The 23,900-nt window shown below is 38.4% G+C and overlaps 1 protein-coding gene and 1 long non-coding RNA gene across 2 annotated transcripts; one reads left to right on the forward strand and one right to left on the reverse strand.

The window, feature by feature from the left end:
• Positions 1 to 5,696: 5,696 nt before the first annotated feature.
• LOC133999924 (myosin heavy chain, fast skeletal muscle-like) lies at positions 5,697 to 17,297 on the forward strand. Its single transcript, XM_062439273.1, has 39 exons — positions 5,697 to 5,900; positions 6,084 to 6,227; positions 6,438 to 6,594; positions 6,690 to 6,717; positions 6,806 to 6,920; positions 6,994 to 7,086; positions 7,176 to 7,239; positions 7,369 to 7,467; positions 7,550 to 7,653; positions 7,731 to 7,869; positions 8,358 to 8,476; positions 8,863 to 9,012; positions 9,092 to 9,262; positions 9,341 to 9,647; positions 9,779 to 9,858; positions 9,955 to 10,042; positions 10,124 to 10,241; positions 10,323 to 10,446; positions 10,545 to 10,681; positions 10,777 to 11,032; positions 11,158 to 11,400; positions 11,492 to 11,668; positions 11,772 to 11,917; positions 12,019 to 12,109; positions 12,300 to 12,689; positions 12,793 to 12,919; positions 13,201 to 13,319; positions 13,774 to 13,970; positions 14,083 to 14,266; positions 14,355 to 14,520; positions 14,623 to 14,747; positions 14,944 to 15,252; positions 15,334 to 15,537; positions 15,911 to 16,036; positions 16,124 to 16,294; positions 16,420 to 16,524; positions 16,615 to 16,710; positions 16,837 to 16,968; positions 17,277 to 17,297. The coding sequence occupies exons 1-39, from the start codon at positions 5,697 to 5,699 to the stop codon at positions 17,295 to 17,297; spliced, it is 5,826 nt and encodes a 1,941-aa protein (XP_062295257.1).
• Positions 17,298 to 18,476: 1,179 nt separating this feature from the next.
• Positions 18,477 to 19,042, reverse strand: LOC134000306 (uncharacterized). Its single transcript, XR_009927410.1, has 3 exons — positions 19,017 to 19,042; positions 18,624 to 18,662; positions 18,477 to 18,511 (listed from the first exon to the last, which is right to left on the reverse strand). It is a non-coding gene; the product is annotated as an uncharacterized LOC134000306 (long non-coding RNA).
• Positions 19,043 to 23,900: the final 4,858 nt, after the last annotated feature.

Raw genomic sequence — 23,900 nt, forward strand, 5'->3', positions numbered from 1 at the left:
AAAATTGGTTGCACTGCTGAATGAGACTTTGTAGACAGGCAAATAAAATACAGTCATAGTACATTATATGAGAAGTGTATTCTTGTTGTGGAGATAGGTTACAGTGGGGTTCTCAAACTTAATGGGGTCGGGGACCCCTAATGGCGCAACATATTTTGCAAGGACCCCCTCTTAATCACAACACAAATTTAGGCTTACAACTTACATCATATAGGCTTAATATCTGTTCTGTCAAATACATTGGAACATTTTATTACCAGAACATGTTATGTTGATACCTCAATAGTTTCAAACAGAATCATTTCATTGCATTTTGGCCTAACTTGACCTGTAGCAAACTGTTTCAAGGACCCCCTGGCAATGGCCCCGGACCCCACTTTGAGAACCACTGGGTTACACTATACACACAACAGTTGCAGAGAGAAATTAAGACACTAATGTTAGCATTTGAGACAGACAGAGTGACAGATTATGTTAGGACTTTATAGTCAGTCACTCACACTTGTAACAGTGAGACACTGACTGTTATGGAATGACAATTGGCTTAATATAAACTGAAAATCATACCAACCATAAGAATTTAAGTACTCTCCTGCTGCTATTTATTGGTTATAGTGCGCCGTGCACTAAATATTCAGGGAGGTGACAGTCATGTACAAATTAATAGGAATCCTAAAAGCGCTCTAAATTTTTGACCAGTCCAGCCAGGAAAGCCTATCCCTAAATATAATCTAATAGCTGACTTATTTGAAGTGATACCAGGTTCATGTCACATCAGCCAGCTGCAGTAACTCAAGTGTGGTAAATTGTTATTGCCTGTTGACACCACTAATAATTTTGTGTCTGAGGTAACATTTACTGTTAATAAATCATGAACAGTCTGTTTTTGATATGTACAAATTAATTAAAGCTTTTTAAACTGTTTATATATATATATATTTCAAAGCCAAACTAAATGCATCATTACAGCACAACTAGAATAGGCCTGATAGTAGTCTGCTGTACTTCAGAAGTTTATCATAAGTTTTATTTCAAAGATTCTCACCATTAAACAAGTTATTCTATTGAGAAAACTTACTTTTGAATCTTGGGAGTGCTTATTTCGAGCAACAGTATGGGACCAAGTACAGCTATATCACCTTTAATTAAATAATTCTTCCCCTTTACAATCTTTGAAGACTAAGGTATGATTTCTTGCCCATTTATTTACTTGTTCAGCACAGCTACAGTGGCCCCTGTTATATTATGCTGTTATACAAAATCACAACTTGAAGGACGTGGATGTGACTTTATACTGTGCACAGTAGACTGTACATTGTTACCACCAAGAAGGATTAATTGATTGCGGCACTGACACCTTACAATGTGCATAGGAAGCACACGTGTTGATGTACCTCAGAACAGAAGCTATTTATATGGACACTGCTCACTAACTGGTTGTCCATTTGTGTCACAAGACATTTTTAGAAGTTGACTTTGGCTTTGTTGTGCTCACAGACAACTGCAGACGAGTGGCCACAAAGGCATCTGATGTAAAGACAATTTCCTCTGTTTAGAATGACAAAGGAAGTAGGCTATTGTATGCTTGATTGAAGTCAATGGTGTTCCCTTACACCACAGCTGTCGTCATTTTTTTACACGAATGACTGACTAATTTGGCAGCTGTCGTTATTTTCTTACACAATGCTAGAATTATATTTTCTGTGGAGTGTGGAAAATAAACCTATACTGTCTCATGTATCACCCATAACAAAGTTGTTAAGGAGTTTTAGTGAGAGCTCCAATTTATGACAGTCCTGCTTCTGAACAAAGAGTATTTCAGTTAACGACTGCTTTCAAAATTAACCCTAATCCTACCGACAGGGGTACCCACAGACCCCACAAGTATACATTTTGTCATCTCATAGGAGCCTTATTCTATCTATTTTGACTTTGTCAATCAATTTGTTCCTAATGGCTTCATATCATTGTTTTCTATTTCAGGTTTCATTCTTTTTTCTTTTTTTTTTTAAAGTGGGGGACCCTTCAAATGCACCCAATATGGGATTATGTTTGCCATGGGTCTTAATTTATAGTATGAAGCACTTTCAGGGGGATAGGGGCACTCTGTCATTTTGAAAGCTTTGTGGAAAGAGTATACTTGGGATAAAAGCTACAATTTGTTTAGAAGAAAAGTATATATTTTTGCACAATATAATAATAATCAGAAAAATAATAACTTTATTTGTAAAGCACCATTCATACAAAAAAATGCAGCTCAGTGCTTTACAACAAAATAAGTTGCCTGCATCAAGGGGCTTCACATAAATAGGACATAAAATAACATAAAGGCATGTAACAAACATTAATGTAACATAAAACATGCTTGATAACATTTGTAGAACTTAGATCAAATTAAGTAAAAACGCAATAATACAATAATAAAAATGAGTATAAAACCCACAAAATAAAACAAAACAGTTAGAACAATATGCCATATAAAAATTAACTAATTATGTATAATCTATTGTTGTTTTTCATGACAACAAGTTCATAGTTATTAATCTTTTGAGATGAAATAAGCTAACATTTTGCTATGATGATTGTTTCCTATTGTAGTTTATTCTTCTATTGTAGTCCCAAGGGACCCCAGTCTGTAGTCCCTATATGTTAAAAATATTTGTAGGAGTATTAATATAAGAAATTAAAAGGAAAACATCCTGAACATACATCCTGAACATACATCCTGAAAACTCAGGAGATCCCTTCATGTTCAGTCTGTGTTCTTTATAAATTGAAACCAAACAAAGGAAATAGGACAGATCTTAACCTGCATCACCTTTGGTTCCCCCGGTGTTCCCACCCTGTCTGTCGTGGTCTTTTAAAGCTTCTCAAGCTCCTCCTCACCAGACGTGGTTGGCATGTTTTATTTCAGTCCAAGGGCTTAGTGCAGAGGCTCATTTATAACCATTTACAGTCTCAAGGGCATTCAAAGGAGGTGGTCAGTCAGGACAATTTGTCCCCACTTGTGTATGTCTTCTCCCAACCCTCAAAAAAATGTTTGATCCATTTGCTGGATTAGGAAACTCACTCATATTGAAGTTTACTGTTTAAAATACATTACAATAAAAAACACAAATTACATAAATCATGTGTCACTTTGTTTACTAATAAGTACTTGGCACATGTAAATAAGTGACTTTCTAGCCATAGCTTAAGTCAAATATGTTGTCATAAAAAAAGAAATAGAAGAAGCTTAAAGTGCACGCAGTGGTTTAATTTGTTTCACCATTTCACCACATTTATAAGCAAGTCTTCTTGTGGTATGATGGCACTCACACTGGTGTAACTAAAACAGTTTTGCAGAGTGAATTTCTCATTTTTTATTATCAACTTTCATCTCTAACACAATAAGAATGTCATAGTTTTAATTCCATCCTGAAGCACAACATATACATTAATTTATCAAATATTTAGCTTGTATGTTAGAGTTAGATTAATTAAATGGGTTTGACTTAGTTTGCCATATCACTGTTTAAAGTGACCATTAGAACTTGAATCATCTGGTCCATTTTGTCACCAGAGATGAGACACTCCAATAACTGTCCATATGCACAACATGCATTGTATTCAAGATGACACAGCAAATAGCCATACAGACTATATGTAACAAAACTTCCAGCTTTAGGAAACAACTACTAGATGAATGTAGTTGAAGGACAGAATTAACTTTGCATGCTACTTGCTAACTGAGAAATCGTACTAAATCAAAACTATAAATAACATTAACAACATTAACATTTTGTCTCTGTTGTGTCAATAGAAGAAAAGAAAAAAAGAAAGAAAAACTACTTAGAACTTTTGACCTTACTTGAATAGCATGCTGGACACATGCTTCGGGTTGGCTGAAAAAAACTTCAAGACCTTTGACCTTGTTTGAATAGCATGTGCGCAACACATGTTTGCACAATAGCCCACCTACCTACTCAGGTGACATGGGTGTCATGCTTCAATGTCATCTTATTTTTTGAAGAAAGGTCAGGTAAATATAAAAGACAGCAGCTTCACTTAACAGTCCATATGAAAAAGCATGACAATAACTGGTAAAAACAGTTGAAACATTTATTTTCTCTTAGTTACTATGAATTGAAATTTAATGTTACACTCATCTTGGATACCCTTTTTATTCATGGTTCTATAAGAGTGATGGCATCCCTAACATCTTGTTTATTGGCATGAGACTTATTTTGGGTCTTATCCCATCCTAGATGGCAACTGTTCGTCCACTCCATTCCAAGGCGATATGTAATCCCTCCTCAGCTTTTATGGAATGGCGCTCAGCCTCAATTTTATTTCAGACATTTGAGATGTGTGGTTGTCCTGCAACTGTATACCAGTGACATTTACATGCTTCTCCAAAACCACAGCCTGTGCCTGCCATTACAAACTCCTCTGAGATTATTACCACAAAGACTAGAGATCATTAAGGAAATTACATGTTAATATTGAAACAAGTTGGTGACAGATCTGTGTAATGAAAAGTATCTTTATTGTCCAAGCACTTAAAATCTGTTCTCAATTTCACCCAACAAATATCCGACTAATTATTGAGTGACATTTGATGGCAAGCACTATGAGATGATAAAATAATAATGATATAAAACATATTTTAATGAAATGAAATTAAAATAATAGGTAATTAATACGTTATTTAATTTAACATTAAATAACATAATAACATTTTAGAACAGAGAAAATATGTTTCATATAGCCTAACTAAACAAAATCTTTTAATTCAGTGTTTGACCCTGTTTCAGTGTACTAGCAAGATTGACATGTATGAATGTTTAGCAACTATACACCAGTGACATTTTGGTGCTTCTCCAAAGCATAAAGAAAAATCTTCCCCATAGCTGCATTACAGCAATTTACAAAACTGTATTTATACATTGATGTTGTATTCATACTTAATTCTATTCTATGAGTTTAAATTTAACATTTATCCCATAATTTAATAACATGTTTTATATTTCTTAACAGGTGTGTATTCCACATATTGTCATATTTTTAGAAAATCTAACACATAACTTTACATGAACAAAGCTTTAAAAGTAATTAACATTAACAGGTCATTTTAAGGTCATTTTACTCACACTTTGCTTTTTGGCTATTCAGATATAGCACAGATGATGCCAGGGAAAAAAAATACTGCTACAAATGTACACACAAGGCAGTATAATCATTGTAAATGTCAGTGTCACAGGATTAGTGGCAACATGACAAGAATACATGACCAAATTGAGCAGGGCACACCTACTGAGGAGACAGTCCCCCTCTATAAAAGAAGCTTCTCAGGACTCTGTCAATAACTGGTAGGCTTCCAACTCAGGTGAGTACATAGAGTAGTTAGTATTGCTAAAATACAACTGCGTTACATAGCATAATGGAGCATACCTTTCATTTTTGAATATGATACACACATTTTGATATATTTAGTCATGCTTTACCATTTATCAATAGGATCACAAGAACTGGCCTGACTGTATTCCATCTTCTTTTTGGACCAAAGAAGGTAAACACAGTTAATTCAAGTTGATATCCACATCATCTTACCTGATGAGCCTACAAACAGTAAATTAACATTTATTAAAAGAAATACAAGAAAAATACAATATGTAAGAGTTCTCCTTATTTTCAGTCTCTTGTGAGGTGCTATCATGAGCACAGACGCAGAGATGGAGGCCTATGGCCCAGCGTCCATCTACCTCCGGAAGCCTGAGAAAGAGAGGATTGAAGCTCAAACTGCTCCATTTGATGCCAAAACAGCCTTCTATGTGGTTGATGCAGAGGAAATGTATCTCAAGGGTAAACTCACTAAAAGGGAAGGTGGCAAAGCCACTGTTGATACATTTACAGGAAAGGTAGGTGAATGAATACTTTATTTGGAACACTTGAAATACAGTCCTTTTAATACCTTGATAGAGTTTTTACACTATTTGTTAAGAGACCCTGACAGTGAAAGAGGATGATATTCATCCCAAAAAAGATCATTTGAAACACTGTCCTGATAAAATGTCTCTTTTTTTACTTAATTTCCCATTCAGACTCTCACTGTGAAGGAGGATGATATCCATCCCATGAATCCTCCAAAGTATGATAAAATTGAAGACATGGCCATGATGACCCACCTCAATGAGCCTGCTGTGTTGTATAACCTCAAAGAGCGTTTTGCATCATGGATGATCTACGTGAGTGTTTAACTCAAACATTAATCAGAGTGAACAAAAACTCTGATCTATGTGTTAATAGACACACTTTAAATAAACAAACTTTTACCAATAATGTTTTCTTTTTTCTGCAGCCATTACTCTAAATGAAACTTAAATTTAAATGTCAAAGTCAAATGGAGAGGCAATGTGTTTCATGAAGTTTAGAGTGAATTATCTTCTCTTTTTCAGACCTACTCCGGCCTTTTCTGCGTCGTCGTGAATCCCTACAAGTGGCTTCCTGTGTACGATTCTCAGGTTGTGGAAGCTTACAGAGGCAAAAAGAGGATTGAGGCACCACCCCACATCTTCTCCATCTCTGACAATGCTTATCAGTTCATGCTCACAGGTAAGATCAAATTTAGTGTTAAATTCAATGAGACAAAGAAGATAACTGCAGCAACGAGTATAGTTTTAACTTGTGTCTGACTGCATACATTTTAGATCGTGAGAACCAGTCTGTCCTTATCACGTAAGTGTAACTCATCTTCTCAAGACGATTCTATAGAAACTTCATAACTATATAGCCAACAACTCAGCATTATCCTTTAATTCCCAAGTGGAGAATCCGGTGCAGGAAAGACTGTCAACACAAAGCGTGTCATCCAGTACTTTGCAACAATTGCAGTGGCTGGAGGTAAAAAAGAGACGAGCAAGATACAGGTAAAATTGGTTGTCTGCTAAAAAAAATTGCCACAGTTGATTGTTGTTGGATTTTTTAATATGGCTTAATAATCATGTTAAGTAGGGTTCGCTGGAAGATCAAATCATTGCAGCCAACCCTCTGCTGGAGGCCTATGGTAATGCAAAAACCGTGAGGAACGACAACTCCTCTCGTTTTGTAAGTATCCAAATTATAGGGCTATACATAACTTTCACATACTTATTGTTATTTAGAGTCAAACTGACATATTTCTGGTTAATGTTTAGGGTAAATTTATCAGAATCCACTTTGGCTCCACTGGAAAGCTGGCCTCAGCTGATATTGAAACGTGTGAGTTGATTTTTCTCACTGTGAAAAGTTTCCTTTTATAGTTGGCAACATGAGTAGTGAACAAACGTAGTTTCTTGCATTAACTATTGTTTGATGCTCATTCATCACCAATTATTGTCTACAAAACAGATCTGCTGGAGAAGTCCCGTGTTACCTTCCAGCTGTCTGCTGAGAGGAGCTACCACATCTTCTATCAGCTGATGACTGGCCACAAGCCTGAGCTCCTGGGTATGTTATAATGAAATAATCATATAACAAGAAAAAAAATAGAATTAGTGTAGACTACTGCATTTCCTCTAATGTTTTTCAGAGGCTCTTCTGATCACCACCAACCCCTATGACTACCATATGATCAGTCAGGGAGAAATCACTGTCAAAAGCATCAATGATGTGGAGGAGTTCATTGCAACAGATGTAAGTTCATTGTAATTTGTAGAACACAAGTAAATTATCGTCAGAATAACTAAATTTCTGCTTTACATAAATTGTAGACTGCTATTGACATTTTGGGCTTCACTGCTGAGGAGAAGGTTGGCATCTACAAGCTGACTGGTGCTGTAATGCATCATGGCAACATGAAATTCAAGCAGAAGCAGCGTGAGGAGCAGGCTGAACCTGATGGCAATGAGGGTAATTGTAGTCATATTGTTTTATTTTACATCACAGCACATTACAGCAGGTTCACACAATTATTACAAAAATATTACAATATTACAAAAAGAGCACTGACATTAAGTATTTGCATAAACTTGATAACAATTCATCACCCTGCTACAACAATGGGTTATATTGTTTGAATATCTTAAGCAGCATTTCTGAGCTACAAAGGAGTTCTGACAATCAATACCCTGTCCAAGTCATCTGTACCAATCATCTGTTGGTGCATCAGTCACAGAATCTGATTATATCATGACAAGATGTCCAAAACAAAAACACATTGCACAAATTAAGAGAAAAAGCAGTCACAATATGTACCTAATCTTAAAGGACACTGTCAGCAAAACAAAGGGAGGGACAAAAAAACTGCCATCATTGTACATACAATACCACATACATTACCACTTACATGTTTGTTTTGTTGCTTCATAAATAGTAAAAATCCTCTGTCTTTCCATCAGTGGCTGATAAAATCGCTTACCTCATGGGCCTGAACTCAGCTGACATGCTGAAATCTCTGTGCTACCCCAGAGTCAAGGTCGGAAATGAATTTGTGACCAAAGGTCAGACTGTTCCACAGGTAAATGACTTTACAAAAACTCAAATGTTTGAAGATCAAGCTATTAGAGCTGCAACTAACAATTATTTGTATTGTCTTTGTGTCAGCACACTACTTTCTTGATTGTAGCTCTATAAAATATCAAAATATTGAAAAATGCCAATAAAACACAAATATACTCAGTTTACACTCATGTAAAATGGAGAAGCAGTAAATGCTTAAGAAACTGGAACCATTGAAGGTTTGGCATTTTCACCAGAAAAAAAGGACTTTTAGGAATTAACTAATGATCAAAATAGTTGTTGATTAATCTTCTGTCTGCCGATTCACTGATTGATTGTTTGAGCTCTGGAAGCAATGTGCATAAAAAAAATTGGTTATATACAGTCTTTTGCCTCTTCCTCTAGGTTAACAATTCTGTCAGTGCTCTGTGCAAGTCTGTCTATGAGAAAATGTTCTTGTGGATGGTCATCCGTATCAATGAGATGCTGGACACAAAGCAGCCAAGACAGTTCTTCATTGGGGTGCTGGATATCGCTGGATTTGAGATCTTTGATGTGAGTGACTTGAAGAATATTTGAGTTGCATCACATCAACAATGTTTTTCTATGACTGATTATATCTCCATAATTACAGTACAACAGCCTGGAGCAACTGTGCATCAACTTCACCAATGAGAAACTGCAACAGTTCTTCAACCACCACATGTTTGTCCTGGAGCAAGAGGAGTACAAGAAAGAAGGAATTCAATGGGAGTTCATTGACTTTGGTATGGACTTGGCTGCATGCATTGAGCTTATTGAGAAGGTAAGACACAGCCAGGTAGAAATAAACTCTTGCTTTCTGAGTACAAGCTAAATACTGAATTAATCATTTCCCCCTCAGCCAATGGGCATCTTCTCCATCCTTGAAGAGGAGTGCATGTTCCCCAAGGCTACAGATACTTCTTTCAAGAACAAGCTTCATGATCAGCATCTTGGCAAGACCAAGGCCTTTGAGAAGCCAAAGCCTGCAAAGGGCAAGGCTGAGGCTCACTTCTCCCTGGTTCACTATGCTGGTACAGTGGACTACAATATCACTGGCTGGTTGGACAAGAACAAGGACCCCCTGAATGACTCAGTTGTTCAGCTCTACCAGAAGTCCGCAAACAAACTTCTTTGCTACCTGTATGCATCTCATTCTGCAGCTGATGGTATGAAGCCAATGCATGGCAATGTGCTGATTCAGCTACTATTTTTGATCAAACATTGGTTTCCTTGAACATGAAACCCTGAACAATTAATAAAGAGTTAATAATTTAGTGGAACTCTGTTTTGGAAACAGACGCTGCTGGTGGTGGTGGCAAGAAGGGTGGTGGAAAGAAGAAGGGTGGTTCCTTCCAGACTGTGTCTGCTCTTTTCAGGGTAAGTTTAACATTTGCGACAATACTGATCAAATTTAGCCTGACTGGTCAATGTTTTGAAGGTGACATTTTTGAATTGACAACACTTCATCCCCAGGAGAACTTGGGCAAGCTGATGACCAACTTGAGGAGCACTCATCCTCACTTTGTGCGTTGCCTGATTCCCAATGAAACAAAGACTCCAGGTTTGGTGCTTGCCTTTTCTTCTAGAGATATAATCACTGAAAATGAATACCTGAATTGTTATTATCTTGTATAATGTGCAGGTCTTATGGAGAACTTCTTGGTCATCCATCAGCTGAGGTGTAACGGTGTGCTGGAAGGCATCAGAATCTGCAGAAAGGGCTTCCCCAGCAGAATCCTCTATGGTGACTTCAAGCAGAGGTGAACAATTTAATATAAGCAAATCCACAGCCCGCCAAGATAGGGGGTCACTGTAAGTAACAACACAATATTTTCTTGTAGATACAAAGTATTGAATGCCAGCGTCATCCCTGAGGGACAGTTCATTGACAACAAGAAAGCTGCAGAGAAGCTGCTAGGCTCCATTGATGTGGATCACACTCAGTACAAGTTTGGACACACAAAGGTGCATTTCTTTAAACAATATCAAAACATTTAACTTGTGCATAACTCCCATTGTAGCCATGTCTACTAATAACTACTTTCAATCACTTCACATCATAGGTGTTCTTCAAAGCTGGTCTACTAGGTACCCTGGAGGAGATGAGAGATGAAAAACTGGCTAGTCTGGTGACCATGACTCAAGCTCTCTGCAGAGGATACCTCATGAGGAAAGAGTTTGTTAAGATGATGGAAAGGAGGTAAGATTATCTGACAGTACACTGAATTGTCTCTTAAATTCCAAGGTGATGTCAATCCAAAAATATCAATACATCAATTGATGCTATTCTTTCAGAGATGCAATCTTCACTGTCCAGTACAACATCCGCTCATTTATGAACGTGAAGAACTGGCCATGGATGCATCTGTACTTCAAGATCAAGCCTCTTCTGAAGAGTGCTGAGACTGAGAAGGAGCTGTCTGCGATGAAGGAGAACTACGGAAAGATGCAGACAGACCTGGCTGCTGCTCTGGCCAAGAAGAAGGAGCTGGAGGAGAAGATGGTTTCCCTGCTGCAGGAAAAGAATGACCTGCAACTGCAAGTGGCATCTGTGAGTAAAATGCACACTCAGACATGATGTTATATTTGCTATTTTTAGAAGTTTTGCTGCTACTTAATGTTAGTTTTGAAATATTTATCATCCAAACTAATACCACATGTATGTTCAAATATTAGGAATCAGACAACCTCTCAGATGCTGAAGAAAGGTGTGAAGGTCTGATTAAGAGCAAGATCCAACTTGAGGCTAAACTCAAAGAGACAACTGAGAGACTGGAAGATGAAGAGGAAATCAATGCTGAGCTGACTACCAAGAAGAGGAAGCTGGAGGATGAATGCTCTGAGCTGAAGAAAGATATTGATGACTTGGAGCTCACCTTGGCTAAAGTGGAGAAGGAGAAACATGCAACTGAAAATAAGGTTTCATTTATATGTAGCCTACTGTGTTTTACATAAAAATATAGAAATGTAAAATATTTTTGGAAATGTTAAACTTTTCACAATATTTCAGGTGAAAAACCTGACAGAGGAGATGGCATCTCAAGATGAGTCTCTTGCCAAATTGACCAAGGAGAAGAAAGCCCTCCAAGAGGCTCACCAACAAACACTGGATGATCTCCAGGCAGAGGAGGACAAAGTCAACACTCTTACCAAGGCCAAGACTAAGCTGGAACAACAAGTGGATGATGTGAGAAATTGACATTATTAGTAGTTATTAGAGTATAAAGTCGTTTCGGTCTTAGGATTGATGTTTAATTGGACAAATACAAAACAAACCTTTTCTTCTAAAGCTTGAGGGATCACTGGAGCAAGAAAAGAAGCTCCGTATGGACCTTGAGAGAGCCAAGAGGAAGCTTGAGGGAGATCTGAAACTGGCCCAGGAATCCATAATGGATCTGGAGAATGACAAGCAGCAATCTGAGGAGAAACTCAAAAAGTAAGTACACAAATAAGTCACTGATGAAGTTCTTGCCTTCATTTACAGAAATTCAGAGATGTGTCAGACATTAAGCATTTATTTTTGCTCTCTGCATTAAGGAAAGACTTTGAGACCAGCCAGCTGCTCAGCAAAATTGAGGATGAACAGTCTCTTGGTGCTCAGCTTCAGAAGAAGATCAAGGAGCTCCAGGTTAGTATTTGACATGAATGTTATACTCAGTGACTGAAAAACCACTGCTCACATTGTGTTCAGTTCACAAGCCTCCTTTATATTGGGATCATCCAACCTAGGCACGTGTTGAGGAGCTGGAAGTGACTGAAAAACTGCTGATTACAGTTTGTTCTAGTTAACAATTTGATATTACCATCATCAAACCTAGGCACGTATTGAGGAGCTGGAAGAAGAAATCGAGGCTGAGCGGGCTGCTCGGGCTAAGGTGGAGAAGCAGAGGGCCGACCTCTCCAGGGAACTTGAGGAGATCAGTGAGAGGCTTGAGGAAGCTGGTGGAGCAACAGCCGCTCAGATTGAGATGAACAAGAAGCGTGAGGCTGAGTTCCAGAAGCTGCGCCGTGACCTTGAAGAGTCAACCCTCCAGCATGAAGCTACTGCAGCAGCTCTCCGCAAGAAGCAGGCCGACAGTGTTGCAGAGCTGGGAGAGCAGATTGATAACCTCCAGCGTGTCAAGCAGAAGCTGGAGAAGGAGAAGAGCGAGTACAAGATGGAGATTGATGATCTTTCCAGCAACATGGAGGCTGTAGCTAAAGCAAAGGTATATCCAAATATAAAAAGGTTTAGAATAAATGAAGACTACCTCCATGTTCACTTTATTTGTGTCATGTACAGATTATTATATATACTTTTGTTCAATACAGGGCAATCTGGAGAAAATGAGCAGAACTCTTGAAGACCAATTAAGTGAAATTAAGTCCAAAAATGATGAGAATGTTCGCCAGCTGAATGACTTAAGCGCTCAGAGGGCAAGACTGCAAACAGAGAATGGTGTGCACCCAAAGATGTGAAATGTATAATATGATATAAATCACATATATGTTTGCACACATATATATATATATATATATATATATATATATATATATATATATATGTTTAATCCACAATGAGGTTTTGTAACCTGTTGTCATGTATTGAATATAGCCCTATGTGCCATTTCCATGTGTACAATTTTTTTACTTGTGTGTTGTGATATAGTTTCAAATAGTCTGTTTTCTTTTTTACTGTAAGACGATATCCAAATCGTATTCTTACTCTTATTTGTGCAGGTGAGTTTTCTCGCCAGATTGAGGAGAAGGAAGCTCTCATTTCCCAGCTGACTAGAGGCAAACAGGCTTACACTCAGCAGATCGAGGAACTTAAGAGACACATTGAGGAGGAAGTGAAGGTAGAAGATCTTATATCGGCATAGTCTACTATAATAAAGTGTAATTGGACTGTGTGTCAATTCATCAGATATGCTATATCTCAGGTGATACTGGTCTTTTCTTAACAACACTGGATGGATAATGCATCTATAAACTGTGAACCAGTGCAAAACAAAATAGACTGGACAACATACAACATTAAAGGTTGTAAACAGAATAGATATCAATACAATCACCAGTCTTATTAAAAAAAACTGAATCTAATTAAAGATTTAAATTTAAATATCTGTTTCTTAGTTAAGATGACAAAATTAAGTTACTTGGGCAGATTGAATAGTTTGTTAATGTAACAACATACAATATTTGTGTATTTGCTACAATATATTAAGACAATTAAGACATTCATGCTTATTATTATCTTATTATTTGTATGAAATTAGGATCAATTAAAATGCCTCTTGCCATGTTCATTAGGCCAAGAATGCCCTGGCCCATGCTGTTCAGTCAGCCCGCCATGACTGTGATCTGCTCAGAGAGCAATTTGAAGAGGAGCAAGAGGCTAAAGCTGAGCTGCAGCGAGGAATGTCCAAGGCCAACAGTGAAGTGGCTCAGTGGAGAACCAAATATGAGACTGATGCTATCCAGCGCACTGAGGAGCTGGAGGAGGCCAAGTAGATAAATACTTATAAATGACTTTGTTTGCTTTTCAGACAATTCAGGATCAATATGTGGAATTATATATATATATATATTTTTTTTTTTACTAAAACTTGCTCGCTACAGGAAAAAGCTTGCCCAGCGTCTGCAGGATGCTGAGGAATCCATTGAGGCTGTGAACTCAAAGTGCGCCTCTCTGGAGAAGACCAAGCAGAGGTTACAGGGTGAGGTGGAGGACCTCATGATTGATGTAGAGAGAGCTAATGCTCTGGCTGCCAACCTTGACAAGAAGCAGAGGAACTTTGATAAGGTAACAGGAAATCAGAAACACACCGGTTTGAATGAAACACAAATTTATCTAGGTTATTAATCATTGTTATTCATCTTTATAATTCTAGGTCCTTGCAGAATGGAAACAGAAATATGAGGAGGGCCAGGCAGAGCTGGAAGGAGCCCAGAAGGAGGCTCGCTCTCTCAGTACTGAACTGTTCAAGATGAAGAACTCTTATGAGGAGGCTCTGGATCATCTGGAGACCATGAAGAGAGAGAACAAGAACCTGCAGCGTAAGTCAATTACAATCTACATTTGAAGGAAAAATAATCAGTCATTACCATTTATGAAGCATATAAGAATGTGCTATAAGAATATCTTTTTTAACCTTGAAGAGGAGATCTCAGATCTGACTGAACAGATTGGGGAGACTGGAAAAAATATCCATGAGCTCGAAAAAGCCAAGAAAGCTGTAGAAAGTGAAAAGACTGAAATCCAGACTGCCCTGGAGGAGGCAGAGGTATTTTTTATTTTGTTTGTTTGTTATTGAAATAATTCAGTTAACTTTGTAATTTAATGAAATCTCTGATAATGGTTATTATTTACTATTATTATTATTATTATTATTACTATAATTTCAAATGAATTTTGTTGCTGTGACAGAACTGCCATTTTGGTACTTAGCTATAGGCCTACAAAGATGGCTTTTCTTGCAGGGTACGCTGGAGCACGAGGAGTCCAAAATTCTTCGCATTCAGCTTGAACTAAACCAGGTCAAAGGTGAGGTAGACAGAAAGCTGGCAGAAAAGGACGAGGAGATGGAGCAGATCAAAAGGAACAGCCAGAGGGTGACTGACTCCATGCAGAGCACTCTCGATTCTGAAGTCAGGAGCAGGAATGATGCCCTGAGAATCAAGAAGAAGATGGAGGGAGATCTGAACGAGATGGAGGTTCAGCTAAGCCATGCCAATAGGCAGGCTGCTGAGGCTCAGAAACAACTGAGGAATGTCCAGGGACAGCTCAAGGTGAGTTTCACACTGTTTGATCACTGAATGAAGAAATGGTTTCAGAGTAATGAAAGTTAACATATATCTATTTGTTGTCAGGATGCCCAACTGCACCTTGATGATGCTGTCAGAGGACAGGAAGACATGAAGGAGCAGGTTGCCATGGTGGAGCGCAGAAATGGCCTGATGATGGCTGAGATTGAGGAGCTGAGAGCTGCTTTGGAGCAGACAGAGAGGGGACGCAAAGTGGCTGAACAGGAGTTGGTTGATGCTAGTGAGCGTGTCGGACTGCTTCACTCTCAGGTTTGTTTTCATGAATACTAAAACCCTAATGTTTTGAAAATGCATCATATATGCCATATTAGCCCTTTCACGCATAGTGGTCACTGCAGTGGACAGCTATTTTCTCATGTATGAAAGGATTTTGATGGCATAGTTACACTTCAGCCACCACAGTGTACACGAGTGTGTCATCCCATACACCACCACTAAACCTGCAGTAATGTTTTTTGTTGTAGGTCAGTTGATTTATTTTATTATAATGTAATGTTATATCATTTGGTGAAAGAGAAAATTAAGTTCAAATTTCTTTTTTCATGCCTAAAGAGAAATTTAAAAAATCCTGACTGAGGTTATAATTCATACATGTTAAATGTATATTTTCTCAAATAATCAGAACACCAGTCTTCTGAACACCAAGAAGAAGCTGGAGTCCGACTTTGTACAGGTTCAGGGTGAAGTGGACGATGCAGTTCAGGAGGCAAGAAATGCTGAGGAGAAAGCCAAAAAGGCTATCACTGATGTGAGTTTGTATATGAGTCTTCTTTTTATAAAATTCAACTTCCCTTCACAAAAAACACATGTTTATGTATGATGCCCATCATTTCAGGCTGCCATGATGGCTGAGGAGCTGAAGAAGGAGCAGGACACCAGTGCTCACCTGGAGAGGATGAAAAAGAACCTGGAGGTCACAGTCAAGGACCTGCAGCACCGTCTGGATGAAGCTGAGAACCTGGCCATGAAGGGTGGCAAGAAGCAGCTCCAGAAACTAGAGTCAAGGGTATGCTCTTAATACATCTGCATTAGGATGTCAATCACACTTTCAATATGTGGACTTAATTCACTTTTCTAACTACTAAAATTCCTTTACAAAGTTTTGATACACTATGCATCATCACATTACAGGTTCGTGAACTGGAAACTGAAGTTGAATCTGAGCAGAGACGTGGAGCTGATGCTGTTAAGGGAGTCCGCAAATATGAGAGGAGAGTGAAGGAGCTGACCTACCAGGTAATTTCAGATTAACTTGAAACTATCATAATTTCTTAATTTCAAAATTTCCTTCCTATACTGCATAAGTAATATTTCTCTTTTATATAGACTGAGGAGGACAAGAAGAATGTGCACAGACTTCAGGATCTGGTGGATAAACTGCAGCTCAAAGTCAAGGCTTACAAGAGACAGGCTGAGGAGGCTGTGAGTCAAATGTTTTGTAATTTTTCATATAGGAAAGTAGCACAAATAAGTAACTACAGAAAGAAAACATAATAAAATGATGTAATATAATACATAAAACATATTTCAACTCCAAACCCTTTACAGGAGGAGCAGGCCAATACTCACTTGTCCAGGTTCAGGAAGGTCCAGCATGAGATGGAGGAAGCTCAGGAGCGTGCTGACATCGCTGAGTCCCAGGTCAACAAGCTGAGAGCCAAGAGCCGTGATACTGGGAAGGTAACTGCCTTATTCAATGTATCAAAAAAATGCATATACATTATCTATAGATCCATGTGCAATCACTATATACAGGATTAATTCCCAAAAGAATGGGTAGGTAGTGTTCCACTGCACAGGCACTTTTGCTGATAACAGACCCTTAATAAATCAACATCTTTCTGTAACAGTACATGCTTTAACTCGTTATAACATCACATAAAATATTTTTTCTGTTTCTATCAGTACATACTGAATGTTTGTTGTATTTATACTATACTACATTCTGAACACTGCAAACAAGTATTAATTATCTCTTGTAATTCCAGGGAAGTGACTCTGCTGAATAAGACAAGATCCAGCTGAATCATTTCAACAAAGTTCATATAATATGAGCTGCTTGAGAATTATCTTCTGTAAATCTTAAATAAATGTTGAAAAATCTTAAGTGTTCTGTTCTCTTTTTACTTCTTGCTTTTCATATTAAACAGATACACGAGCTAGCTTAGATAACAGTTACATGAAACTATAACACTTTGTATCAATAAGACCAATCCGGCAAATTATTGCAGAAATCTTTGCTGCAATGTCAGTTAAGATCAAACGTTACACCCATTTTCCATTATGTGCTCCAGCTGTGATGCATAAATGAATGAAACAGGATCTTTCATTCATTATTCATGTGGTTCAAATAATCAAAAGAAAATATGAACTGTTGATGACATTTAATGTTGTCATTTCTCTTTATTGTTTTTTTTTGTTTTTCTTCATAGTGTCACAGTTTGTCAGAGTTATGGGTGTAACCTCCTTACAATTTCTCTCTTTGTATGAGCAGCTAATATTAATAATGCAGTATTATTGTTAACAGTTATTGTTTTAAAAAAGTAAAGCAATGATTTCTCATCTACACAACTGAATTTGAAACAAAATATATACTGTACATCTATTGAACGTAACTATCAAACAGGAAAAACAAATAAATAAATGCCTCAACAAATAGCTTACCCAAATTACAGTAGGTCTATGACAACTATAGATACAATTTTATAAAAAATGTCTGATAAACTTTTGTTAAACCAGTTACTGACACCTCATATTCATTTCCACTGATTCCTCATGCCTATTGTTTATTTCCACCATCCTTCTTATCTTTCTTTCCACCACCCTTTCCCTTTCCTTGTTCTGCCTTTTCCCTCCCCTTTCCAGGATCTCCTTTCCATTTTTGCTCTCCTTGAGCCATCCCCTTCTGCAGCTGGGCTGTGTGAACCTTCTCAATCAGAGAGAAGCAGTCATCATCAGGACTGATAGATCTGGTCACAAGTTTTCCTTGTTCATTGGTTGCTCCTTGGTTGGGTGATGATGGCCTTGAGTGGGCCTTTCTGGGACTGGCATGGCTTGGAGAGTATTGGCTGGATTTAATATCTTCTTTTGGCACAAGGTTTAAGTTGAAGGAAAGGGGTCTGTCAGGTGCTGGGCTCAGAGGGATCACAAAATTATCTCCTGGGGCTCCTAAAGTGAGGAAGACTTCTGGGAATGTACACGGCTGGTCGAAACGCTTATGTCCCTTTGACAGATAACAGAGTCATATAAGAATTGATGAAAGCACACATCTATCATAAAGATTACATCCTTTGGCAAAAAGCTCACATATCATCACAAGCTGTGGCATAGCTTACCTGACGTGGTGTGAAGCTCATAGACACCTTCACTGTGAGCTGTGAAGAAACATCATGTCATTGTTCTATATGAAGTGTTTCAGTGACTATTGCACTAAGATAACATTTTAAAATCACAACAAGAGACCCACCTCAGCAAACCTCACATAGGAGACACCAAGAGAGGAGCATTCCCTCCCCCTTACTGAAATCACTATCTGGGATAGGCTATGGTCACTTTGCCTAAATATATAATGATATATCATTTGATGAACATATATGTAAAGCCCTAAAGATGAACCAGATTGGTAAATACATTAATTGTACTGACCCTTTTGTTTGACTTCTGTAAATTCATATTTCCAGCACTTACACTTGGTGAAAAGAGTTTTGCATTTGAGGGGAACTTTTTACCTGTCCTGGGGAATTTTGCTTCTGATATTCTGTCTCAGGGGTGAATGAAGCAGACTTGGGCAGAGGTCTCGGGGAGCCAGATTCTGCAATTTGGGGTTGAGAGGAAGGTCTGGAGCAGTCTTTCTTTGATGTTGTTGGTGTACTTTCAGCCACAGTGATGTGTGGGGCAGAAGCCTTGCAGAAGAAAAAGACAGAGCTGTCAAATATTCCACCTAACACCAGTGATAAGATGATACAAATGTGCACCACATTTAGAACTGAGGAGCCATGAGGGTGTAACAAAACTATTCTGCTCAACTATTCTAGAGGGGGAAATGTGGGTTCAAGTATGACATTTCTGCCATGAATAGTTCTCAAGTTACAGTATTGTAGTCACAAGAATGTTGTCTGTGCATCATGTTCTGCATACCATTCACCTTGGAGGAGGACAATCACAAAAATAAAATGGAAATACATTTAAGTTGTTCTTTAAGATGTTCTTAAAAAGTTCACCGCTTATTATTTTAATAGGATGTAACCTACTGGGATTCCAGCTTTTGTATGACTCCCAGTTTGTTTTCCTTCAGAATTCCCATGTATCCTGGGTAGGGTAGGAAGTGCAATACGCTGATCGTCTAGCCGGCTGCTCTGACTGGAGGCAATCATTTTAAAGAATGCGTCAGCTTCTTCACCTGTTACAGAGAGTCAAGTGTTATTTTTGTGGTATCTCTGAGAAGAAAACACATACTTGACCCCATGTGCTCTGTGTTTTTCTGACCTGTGGGTACATTATTTAAAGCACTTCCATTGTGTGTGGGTGTGACAGGTGTGCTTCTGCTGGGTTGTAAAGAGCAGCGTTGCTCCTCCATACGTCCACCTTGTGCATGGCTTATCATATTAAAGAGCTGTTCCTGCTCAGCTGGCGATGCCTCCTAAAGAAAAGATTGAAAGAAGTGAAAAGCAATGAAAAGTGGGCCAACTTAGAAATGACGCACCAAACAAAGGCTATCTGTCCACCAACACTTACGGTATGTTATTTTGATACTATAAGAACACAAATTTACAGGACATTAGAAATCTAAAAAAACTCTAAGCTGTGCATTGTGAAGAATGGTGTCTCACCTGCTGATGTTGGCCAGTTTTGGCACGGTTTATGGAGGCAGGCCTTTTGAAAGGTTTATTAGATGCTTCTGAAATAGGATGGTCTTTGCGCTGAGTAGATGGGGTACCTATCTTCTGTAAGATTTGGGGTGCAGAACATCTCTGTTCATCCAGCCTTGAACCCTGTGATAGAAAAATAGGATTAACTACAGTCATGTTGTATCATAACAGTTGGGTGTATATTTGCAATTAAATGTATGAAGAATAAAATAACAAAAACAGTCAACAACTTTGGTCTTTACACCATGATACATATGGGGTTAACCTGGACTTTGGAGACCATGTAACACAAGTGATTTGCATCCGTCTCTGCAGCAGCTGTTGTTGTGCCTCCATTCTGTATCCCTGGCAATGAAGGAAGAGTTACTCGCTGGTCATCAAGCCGTCGGCCCTGAGATTTGTCCAGCAGGCTGAAGAACTTTTCAGAATCTGTACCTGGGAGAGTACAAAAGAGACATATTAGCTATATGATCAAATGTGTAAAGAGTTACTAAATAATAATAAAATGAGTAATTAAATGATCATTTTAATAACTAAAAAAGCAAATCTCTAACCTTTGGGCACTGTACTCTCAGTAGGCTTGTGTTTGGGTGTAGACTTGGGACTCCGGTTAACATTTAATACACATCGCTGTTCGTCCATTCGCCCACGCTGGGCATGACTCATGAAGGTAAAAAAATCCTTCTGTTCAGTTGAAGTCAAGACCTAGATGGTAAAAAGAAGGCATTAAGCTTGCAGATCTATAACATCATTGTTTTAAATGTGGATGCCTTTACCTCCCAAGGCTAAAAATGAAAGCAATGACTTTACCTCTTTTGGAGATGCTTTATCTTTGCTTTTTGAATGTTGTATGTCTGAGCCAGGGCTGAAGGAGGATGAACGTGGAGGGCCTGAACCAATTGCAGTCTTATCCTTTAGTGATGAAGACTGGGCCTCTGGGTTCTGGATCTTGGGGAGGGAGCACCTTTGGTCCTCCATTCTGGAACCCTGAAAATTGAGTAGACAATTTCTCATAATTTTTATTCAATGTATATAGTCTCATGTCAGTCCCAGTCAACTGTCCCATGTCAGCTATTCTTAAGGCTACATGATGTCAGTTGATGGCATTGACATGAAATTTCCATGGAAACAGACTTTCACGCATCCAAAACACGGGAAAGAGTGACACTGCTAGCTGTAAATTTATGGCTGTTTAGCATTTTGCATCACGCAAAAAATTACATTGCATTTATGTATTTTGTAAGGAAGACAGAGGTCACTATTTTGGATTTGATACGTGTTTAAAATGGGTACTGCAGTCCAAATTCATAATATTGGAGAGAGTTGTCTCCCCCGTCCCCTCCTCCCCAGAATCAAAGCTCATGCGTGTTTTTAGGTCGGGTGAAAATCTATCTCGGTTGGTCCAGTTGTTTGCTTGCTTCAATGGCTGCAGCACTGTGTTTGTGTGCCAAAGTTTCATATATCTGGGGGTGTTGAAATGGGATGTCGATGACCTCTTAACACTGAATTACAGCCTCTTAATACCACGTTACATGGTGCTTCAACCTGATCGTGGTGCTGGCACGTAATTTTAACACATTATGTGCCAGCACCACGATCAGGTTGAATGGGCAGTGGGCACCGGAACAGAAATTTCAAAGGAGAACATACTGGCTATAGTATTATAGTCGCAGAAGCCAGTATTTCAATTTAGCATGTTCCTTTCATTTCTGATAACATATCATGGTCATTTTATGAGTCCATTAAAAGAAACGTTGGAAGTACTAACCTGAACTTTAGTGACCATATAAGTCAAGTAGTTTGAATCTTCTTCAGCTGTAGATTTAGGATTTACTTTCTGTAATCCTGGTAATGATTGAAGAGATACTCGCTGGTCATCGAGCCGTCGGCTCTGAGTGTTGGCCAAGAGGCTGAATAACATTTCAGAATTTGAACCTGGGAAGATGAAATGTGAAAATGTGTGTAATAGTTAAATAACTATATAGGCAATGCAACTTGTCTGAAATGGGCTCTGTCATAAAGAAGAGGTAAAGAAGAGGCACCTGAAAGAATTGCAACACAATACTGTAAATGTTAACAGAAATATTTATGAATACAGCCAGTTATATTAATCATTCACCTGTGTTTAATGTACTTGCAACAGGCTTTCTGTCTGTGTGTCTAGGTGTGCAGGGAGCACTCCTGCAAACATCCAGGGAACAGCGCTGGTCATCCATGCGTCCACGTTGGCCATAGCTGATCATATTTATGAACTTCTGTTGTTCATCAGCTGTCTCTTCCTATCGGGCAACAACAGTACAATAATGATCTGCCCAAAATAAGGATGATCAACTTTTAACACAATCAAACCAATCAGAAGAACAAATCTGTAATGGATAAAGAAACCATAATGACACATTGGGAAAGCACAGACCTTAACGGAATTGGAGCGGTCACGCTGAACGGGAACCTGTAATTGGTTGGCGGGCACTGTCAGGAGCCTCCTGCTCATATCTGGAGTACTCTCTGTCACGGAGATCTGAGGTGCAGAGCCATGAAGGTCATTACTCCTTGGTTCCTGACAAAAAGTCACATTTTGGAGCAGAGGTCAGACATTTCTTCATTACAGCACCTGTGCGGGAATATGCTGTCAGCCTTTTACAACTTGTACTTAAGTACCTGGCAGTCCCTCCATCCCTGCATGTTGCCCAAGGTATTGAGGAAGTTCTTGTTGTTTGAGCCTGTGAGGAGCAGGGGTGAAACATTCAAGAATAAATCTACAAAGGGACACATACAATGCAGAGGGTATTTTGGTGTCTACTGCACCAACCTGTTGGTGAGGTTTTAGTTTGTGCAGTTTTAGAAGGACTCAAGGCGCAACTCTGATCATCCATTCGTCCACGCTGTGAGTAACTCAGTATGTTGAACATCTGCTCCTGTTCAGGGGTTTCCTATTGAACATAGGTCAAAATAAAGTGCAAATAGACGGAACTATCAGAACTGGTAGACAATGTTTTTCTCCTTGGCACTAAATCTTTTGTCCTATATAATTGTCACCATATCACAATGAAAGTCTTGACACTCATGTTGGTGATCAGTTTAAAATACCAGTGCAACATATTAAAAGGTAACTAATTACAATATATAACATTGTTATAATTGTGATAAATACTTTAAGTAATGGGAATGCATAAATGTAATAACAAGATATTAACGCCTTTTCATTTTTTTGAAATAATTTAAATCTGTTAGAACATCTCAAAATTATACAATATTTAATACTAAAAAGAACAAGATCTAAAATATTAAGCATCCAAACAAAATACCGTAAAATGTACAAACTTTCAGGATATTAAGAGTTGTTGTTTAAGTATATCTTACCGGCACAGTGTCTGTAACTTCTGATTTTGTGTCCATTCCAGCAGCTGCCATCGTGAAAAATAATACAAAAAAGGAAAAAGTCCCCAACTGAAAACTAGGTAAAATGTAAAAAGTCAAGAAAGTTGCACAGAAGTGCTACTGGTGGAGATCCCATTCAATACTTCTTCAATGGATGTATTGTATGTGCAATGGAAACTATGGTCCTATTCGATGTTTCGCCAATGTTTACTGGATATAGCTGGGTGGAAGGCTTTTAAATAGAGTTAAGTGCGGAGTATTAACCCATTGCCATTAAGACCGCAGCCCGTGCCCCGTTCTTAATATGACCATCTGTAATCCCAGATGAAAACATAATCCTCAGCATGGAGAGGGATGATCTTTTTC

Source organism: Scomber scombrus, chromosome 18 (genome assembly GCF_963691925.1).
Source record: "Scomber scombrus chromosome 18, fScoSco1.1, whole genome shotgun sequence".
In the NCBI taxonomy this organism is placed as follows: domain Eukaryota; kingdom Metazoa; phylum Chordata; class Actinopteri; order Scombriformes; family Scombridae; genus Scomber; species Scomber scombrus.